Genomic DNA, 8,266 nt, shown 5'->3' on the forward strand with positions numbered 1-8,266 from the left:
ATTTTTCAGAAATATGTTTCCTCTCTCGCTCGCGGCCCCTTCCCCCTCCCGCCGCCCCGCTCCGTCTCGCAGCGCTGATGAGCTAATAGCATTTTTCCTTTGCATATTTTGGCTCTGCCGCACGGCATACTCTGGCGCGCCCCGCGCCTGGCAGCCTACGTGTGTCTGGGCGCGCTCGCCCGCCGCAGGCCCGGCCCGGCCCGGCTCCGCCCGGGGCCCCGCGGCCACCCCTGCCCCGTCTCCCTGCGGCCGCCCCCGCGCGGGCGGGGGGCGGCGGTGGGGAACCGTCGGGGCCGCACGTTTCAGCCGCATTACGTGCACGAATAGCGGGGGCGCAGCCAGCGGGGCTTGTGTAACTTTGCGAGCGTGCCAGCGAGTTTAAAGTCCCTGCTCCGCCGCTGCTCCTCCTTCCTCGCTGCAGACGCCCGAGCGGGACGGCTAGAGGCTGACTGCTCGCCGCCGCGCCGCTTCGCACACTTCGCCTATAAATACCGCGGGGAAGGACAGCTACTCACGGGCCGGTTCCCCGCCGCCGGTCCGAGCTGCCCGATGGCACCGCCCGGCTGCCGCCGCGCCTGAGCCCCGCACTTCGCTCCGCTCGGCCGCCCCGCGCCCGCCGCCCCCTCCAACTCCCCCCCGTCCTCGTCCGGTTCTCTCCCCGCCCGCGGGCCCCGGACAGACGAGAAGATGCGCTGCGCGCCGCCGGGGCTGCTGCTCGCCCAGCTGCACGCCTGCATCTTCTGGAGCGGGCTGTGGCCCGCCGGCTGCCAGCCGCCCCCCGCCGCCTGGAGGCAGCGCATCCAGTGGGAGAACAACGGACAGGTGTACAGCCTGCTCAGCCAGGGCGCTCAGTACCAGCCCCCGCGGCGCCGGCAGGCGGCCGAGCCGGCGAGCAGCCCCGTGCTGCTGCTCCGCGGGAACGGCTCTGTGCCGCGGGCCAACGCCGCCCGGCCCCAGCCCGAGTCCCAGCCCCAGCCCCAACCCCAGCCTCAGCCCCGGTTCCAGCCCGGCGGCAGCCGCGGCTCGGGCGCCCGACATTGGTTCCAGGCCGGCTATCGGGCGCCCTCCGGCAGCCGCGGCGCCGCCAGTCCTTCCTCGGCAGCCCCGCGGTCCGGCGGCCCCGGCGACGAGAGCGAGCGGAGCGCCGGCGGGCTGCCCGCGCCCAGCGGTCTGCGAGCCGGGCGGGAGGACGTGATGGTGGGCGACGACCCCTACAGCCCCTACAAGTACACGGACGATAACCCCTACTACAACTACTACGACACCTACGAGCGGCCGCGCCAGGGCAGCAGGTACCGGCCCGGGTACGGCACCGGCTACTTCCAGTACGGTAAGAACCCGCGCCCTTCTGCCACCGCGGGGGGGGGGGGAGGTCGGGCCGGGGGAGGCGGCGGTCGGCGGGGCTGAGCCGCGCGGTGTCCCGGCTGACCGCTGCGCTGTGGTTCTCTAACGAACTGCAGGTCTGCCCGACCTCGTCCCGGACCCCTATTACATCCAGGCGTCCACCTACGTGCAGAGGATGTCCATGTACAACCTGCGCTGCGCCGCCGAGGAGAACTGCCTGGCCAGGTAGGGAGCGCAGTGCGGACGGGGCGGGGCGGAGCGGAGCGGCCGGGTCATCCACACTGCTCTGCCATAACGCCCAGCTGGGCAGGGCGGGGGCAATTGCGAACCCCCAGGGTCTGAGCATCAGCTGCTTCCAGCGCCCAGCCGCGCTGCTCCGCTCCTGCAGGCTCATTCCTAACCAGCACCAGCTTCTGCCCACGTCAGAACACGCTGATCGTTCCCGTGCCCATCTATCGGGTTTTAAGACTAGAATCTCTTTGAAAAGTATCCCCAAGACCTTTAAGGGTCGCAGATAACAGCTTTGCTGACCAAGCCGGGCCCCCTCCACGCTTGGCAGTGAGGGATTTTCCTGTTTTGTTTGGAGCGAAACCAAGACGGCTGGCTGTAACTGTTTAACTGGTTTCATGCCTTATCGTGCAGAACAGATTTATTTATTTAGCAGCATCATTAACTGATGTCAGACTGTTTCCATGGCCGTGCTCTTTCTTCAGTTGCTGAAAAAGAAGAACGTGGTATAGTTAGAACCAGTATTTTTCATGCTCACTTCACAATGAAGACTACTTGAAATGTTCTTGACTAGCAAACTGGTTACAATATTCCAGTATTAAAAACAAACAACATATGTCACAGCTGTGTAAAATAGGATAATCACAGGGCATGTGCTCAGTAATTTTATTTTTTTATTTTTTTATTTTTTTTTTTTTTTACAACAGAATCAAGTATCTGTTCTGTGATCTTACATTCACAGCACGTTGTCTCAGTCAGCAGCAATCAGACCATGCTCTTGGTACTCTGGCACTTTCACAGCTAAGCAGTGATCTTGCTAAAGACCTGAAGTGCTAAAGAGCCAGAGTTGGTCACCGAACTTGTGTTTACAGGATTAGAGGCAGGCCTGAATCTCACCTGGTTCTTTGTCTGATAGCAGGGGGAACTTCTGAGAACACCATGTGGAGTTCTTGTGCACGAGCTTTAAGAAAGCTTAAAAGATCTATACCGTTCAGTTACCTCTGAAACAATCCAAAGTATTTTGAAGTTGATGGCTTTTTTTTTTTCTTTCTTTTCCTGCATTATTATAGTTCAGCTTATCGAGCGGATGTTAGAGACTATGATAATCGAGTGCTCTTGAGATTCCCTCAGAGAGTGAAAAACCAAGGAACTTCAGATTTCCTACCAAGCAGACCTCGTTATTCCTGGGAGTGGCACAGCTGTCACCAGTGAGTGAAGTGCCTCAGTATGGTATCTTCTCATTATCTTTTTCACTAACAAATTGCCAATCATAAGGTGACGTTTTGTGGAAGCTGTGGGAATGCTTTAGCATTTGATCATTTTGTGATAATGGTAGTCATACTTCATAGAGCCACGTGAAAACTAAACGGGTATGAAGCTTGAATATGGAATATATTCATTCCATATAATATATGGATATTATAAATCTGTATACAAGATAAATCTGTTACAAGTATAAGCCTCGAATCAGTTCTGGCAGTGGCACCTCCTCTTTTATATAGCCATGTTTTATGTGGGTTACTGGCTAGTTGCATGTAAGTTAAAGCAGCTGCTGAAGTTCTGAAATGTGCGTTCAGTAGCATGTTCCCTGTTACGTGTCATTCTGAACATCTACCCGTAGTCTGTGACCTGAATTTCTTGCGTTAGCTTGTTAAGGAGTGTTCAGGTCAATATGGAATAGATGAGGTACTGAGCTGAATGATCTCCTTATCAATATCTATATCACACCTTGATCATCTTGATCTTTTCACAGAGCAGTTTTGCTCTTGAACATCTAAGGGGTTGAAAACATAGCAAAGCAAATAAAGCCCACTTTCAACATTTTGGGAGCTGGTAACACTGCAAACTTGTACTTTCAGAAAATTTGAATGCAGGATTTTCAAATCTTATTCCCATTTTGACTCTGTTCTAGCAGAACCAGTTGTAAACTACTGGACAGTTTACCTTGCTTAAAATGTAATTCTAAATTATGGGTACATCTGTGTTAGCTTAGTATTACACCATTAAAATAATATGTAAAGTGGGCTTGACTTTAAATCTACTGGAGTTGATGGAATATTTCTCTCAGGTTGCAGGGGGATTACCCTCAACTGCCTGTAGTCAGACTTGAATGAAAAAAACAGCTATATTCAATTCTGTCAAAGAAAGACTGACACTACTGAGTTATAAATCTTATAAAAAATCTTGTAAAAAGCTAAAACCAAATAAAGAAAACAAAACAAGCTTCCATAAATGCTGCACTTAACCCCCAAATATGGGGAAAAGAAAAAGACCAACAACATCCCCAACCTTGGTGATAACTAAGTTGATAAATGGGTGAAATGGATGGAGATAACTTGAAATCTTCCATTGGTAGAAAAGCAGTTTCTGGCTGTGCCACTGTAGATCAGATATCATTATCCAGATGCAGAATGTCTCTGATATTAATTCCAAGAAACAGAAGAAACACTGCCAACAAGAACAAAATTATCTTCTTGACAGTGAAACAAGTCCATTTGGAAATGATCACTATCAAGGCCTTTGGCTAGCCACCAGTGTTAGTCATCATCTGTGAGCTGGTTTTAGTGCTCTTGATGCACATGCTCCCGACTTGTGGGCTTCATTTCATTTTAACAACATCTTTGAAACTTTTTAAATCATCTTTTTTGTGCATCTGATGAGCTGGAAGAGTTTTCAAGGAACAGCAGCCAAATGCTGAAGAAACAAAGTGTGGATAGGTAGTACATGTTTAGGTCTCTACCTTTTAAGAAAAGTCTATTTCTATAACACTGGATGTTTGGGTCAACAGTGGAAGCTAGAGCTCCCTGTGTATGAGAGGAAGAGAAATACATCAGTGTGCCTCAGTGGGAAGCATACAAATGGTTTTGAAATAGAGACCACATCAAGTGCAGAAAGATGTTGATGTCCTGACTCTGTTCTGTTAGTTCTTAACTGAGATAGTGAGATCAGTATACAAATGGTGGTTCCTTTAGGTAGGTTTCTTTTTTCCCCCAGTTATCTTATGAATGGGAGGACTGTGGAAATAAGGAAGTAAATTACTGCTTTTTTTTTTTTTTTTTTTTTTTTTTTTTTTGGTAACAAGTAGGAAACTTCTCTGGAATGTATAGTATGTAAGGTGAGCATTCCTAACCAGACTCTGCCTAACGGCAACGTTATGAAATTCACAATTCAAGCATGAGCTATTTAATACTTGCTATTGTTATTCTGATAATAACAATTTTTTCCTGATAAAACTGGAATTTTTGGAAAAACAGTGCTGTTAGACCATTTTTCACTTAAAAAGTTCAGACCTGACTTAAAGGATATGGCATTGTTATAATCACTGATAACTGGAATAATAAAAATAATACTTAACTGAGCAGCTTGTAGTAGGAAAATGTACTAACACATGAGTTCTGTGTAATGGAAAACAATTACCCAGACTTAACAGAAGTTGATGGAATATTGACTAAATCTGATCTGATCCATCTTTAATAACTTACCCATGGTCTAACAGGCATTATCACAGCATGGATGAATTCAGTCACTATGACTTGCTAGATGCAAGCTCGCATAGAAAAGTTGCTGAAGGACACAAAGCAAGTTTCTGCCTTGAAGATACCTCCTGTGATTACGGGTATTACAGACGATACGCCTGTACAGCACACACACAGGTAAGAGTTGGTTCGGAGATGACCAAGAGTCTTCCCAACTAATTTTTTTCTTTTTTCCTCTGCCACTGCGGGCTGTATCATCTGATGTGATAACTGGCTTGGAAATTACCTCAGGGAGCATGATGGCAACTCGGACTCTTACAGTCTACCCAGTTGCTGCCAACTGTGGGTGTCATTAAAGTGCAGAGACACTCATTACCCTTGTAGTGTGGTAAATGAAGGTTAAAACACATGTTATACGAGTTCATGATAAATAGACTGTTAGAGTTAAGTGGGCAGACTGGCCAACACCAGGACAGTGAGGATCATCAGGAGAGTAGCATGGCAACCACACTGTTCCACTTGGGAAGCCAGAAACAGTATCAAGTGATGAGTAGTCCCACGTGGCATGAGGAAATGGTTGATGGTGGCTGATTTTCACAGTATAATAATTGAGGATATCCAGAAGAACGTCTGGACAACAGCTTCAAATAGGGAGAGGTGCTCTTTTAACATGGGAATAAATTACAGAACTCCTTGGCGTAGGGTGTTGCAGGGACCAAAAGTATCTACATGAGTTAAAAAAAGATTTAGGCAAAATGGAGGGTGTTAAACATGATAATCTGTGTCTCAGATATTGTTAAATGCCTGGTGGAGGGACTTTGCCTGGGTAAAGGACCTCACAGCTCCTGTTTCTTACACTGTTTTTTCCTCAATCCTGTGCTGCTGATAACTGTCATAGACATGACATTGAGCTGGACTGACCAGTGGTTTAATTTAGTGTGGCCATATTGTGAGCTTGAATCCCTTACTCTGCAGTTTTTAATTTAGGAGGTTATGTTATTACAGAGAAATGACAGCCATACTTGACTGGCTGACAAGTACACATTTGAATTTTAAATATAATGAATGATCTACACTACACAGAGGCTTTGAAGAGGTTTTTAAAACATATTTTCTCGTTTTGTAGGCTATGACATCTAACTAAGCAATGTGTGTATTTTACAGCTGGAGTATTTGTGTCACTAGAATAATGCCTGTGTCAGCATTTCCACTGGAAGCCTATATTTCAGAGATTTGCAGTTTTCCTCCAGCCTCAGACTTGGCACATAGATGAGAGTCTGAGCTGATCACCAGCTGGGTCAAGAGGGAATTCTTGCAAGACTTGGATTTTGTGTAGTCTGTGTGTTACTAGGATGTATCAGCTTTCCCTAAAGCAGTCTGTATGAGCCATGGTGAAAGGTGCCAAGGTTGAATTACTGACAAATTCATGTGTGGGGATTGCTATTAAAGATCCTCGACAACAAAGTTTTCAGATGTGTCAGGAAGAAAGACAGCACTTTTAGTTCCACAAGGATTCTTACATCTCTGTGTCAGCCTGAAGAAGAGCCCCTCTGGGCCACTTCCCTGCAAAACTAGATGTGAAAATAGCCTTTTCTGCACACTATATCTAGCAAAAAGGTGCATTGTTCCTAAGGGCAGTGATGATTTCCAGCACAGGTGAGCAAACTCATCCTCAAGAACATCAGCAGTGACCTACTTGAAATTTGCAGATATTTGGGCCCAGGCTTTGGTCAAGATTGATTTTATTCTTACTTTGTAAATATGACTGAGTAGTTCCATCAACATTGTTTAACATTGTAACAGTAGCGTAACATAAAAAATAATGAAATACAGATAAGATACAGACTTTTAAATATTCAACCCTACGTTTTCCTGTGAATTGTGATGTTGTGCTGTAAAATGTGCTGTTTTCTGTGAGGTTTCTTCTGGCTCATTTGTATTTGGGCAGGTCTGACTGTTAGGGAAAGGTAAGGAGGCAATGCCAGCATTCTGTCTTGCAGAGGTGGGCAGTGTGGCAGTGCTCCTGCCTTGCGGCCCAGTGCCTTCTGCTCAGGATGCCTTGCTGACTGACCATCCCTGCACCACCATGGTCATCAGAAGCACAGCCAGAGGAAAACGGAAATTAGACGTGGCTAAGCAAGAGTGCTTTCCAAAATTAATACTTCCACATAATTGTTGAATTTAAACAACTGATAAAACATAGGTTTTATCTGTTCACAGATCAATGCCTAGCAACAGTATAGCAGTTTCTTACACAAGAGCAGTAGTACAGTGTTTTCTGTACAAGTGGCACGTTAAACCTCTGCGTGCTAGGTCAGGTATTCAAATAAAATGCCTAGAAATGATAAAACTCATTCCCTCTAGTAATTTTAATTTTTGTTAGTGAGACACTGTGATGCTTAAGTGTACTTTGGTCTCAATGTTGCTAATGTATGGAAGGTTAGTCTTCCTTAAAGAGATTTTGACACCTCTCTCACTCCATTTTTAAGGGATTGAGTCCTGGCTGTTATGACACTTACAATGCTGACATAGATTGCCAGTGGATTGATATCACAGATGTGAAACCTGGAAACTACATTCTGAAGGTAAGGACTTAGGGAAAGGCAAGTTGTTTTGTTTTGTTTTTTCCCTTCCTTCCTTCCTCCCTCTCCCCCGCCCTCCAAAATACAAATCATGCATGTATGTCCTTTTGAATGTAAAGTTATCAACCAAGATACAACACATTGCTTTCTTCCCTTAAGGTCAGTGTAAACCCCAGTTATTTGGTACCTGAATCTGATTACTCCAACAACATAGTACGCTGTGATATACGCTACACTGGCCACCATGCATATGCCTCCGGCTGTACAATTTCACCGTAAGTATATTTCTTTTTGACTGTTTTGTGTTCACAGTACTGAAGTTGACATTCAGATTTATGGAGATTAGAAATTTTGTAGCTTTAAGGATCTAATTCGAAGTTCAGATGGTGCATTTCAAAGATCTTTTTTGGCAAGAAAGTTGGGAATCATTACGTTGCTGTTGATAACTACATAACTTGAGAATACTGACCTGTCGTAAATAAATGTTTGCATTACTTAGCATTAATTTTTTAAAAAATATTAAATAATATTTTTGAAAACAATCTTGAGTGAGAACTTTGCTTCTGAAGTCTTCTTATTGGGATATGTGACACTTGACAGTAGCTACTACTGCCTGAGCAGTCACTATGCCTGGTT

At 46.2% G+C, this 8,266-nt stretch overlaps 1 protein-coding gene across 1 annotated transcript; it reads left to right on the top strand.

The window, feature by feature from the left end:
- Nucleotides 1-687: 687 nt before the first annotated feature.
- Nucleotides 688-7,909, top strand: LOX (lysyl oxidase; the record flags this gene model as incomplete). Its single annotated transcript, XM_079548735.1, has 6 exons — nucleotides 688-1,330; nucleotides 1,461-1,569; nucleotides 2,643-2,780; nucleotides 5,069-5,225; nucleotides 7,538-7,633; nucleotides 7,790-7,909. The coding sequence occupies 6 exons, from the start codon at nucleotides 688-690 to the stop codon at nucleotides 7,907-7,909; spliced, it is 1,263 nt and encodes a 420-aa protein (XP_079404861.1).
- Between the last annotated feature and the right edge of the window lie 357 nt (nucleotides 7,910-8,266).

This window comes from Tetrao urogallus (assembly GCF_951394365.1).
Source record: "Tetrao urogallus genome assembly, chromosome: Z".
NCBI classification, from domain to species: domain Eukaryota; kingdom Metazoa; phylum Chordata; class Aves; order Galliformes; family Phasianidae; genus Tetrao; species Tetrao urogallus.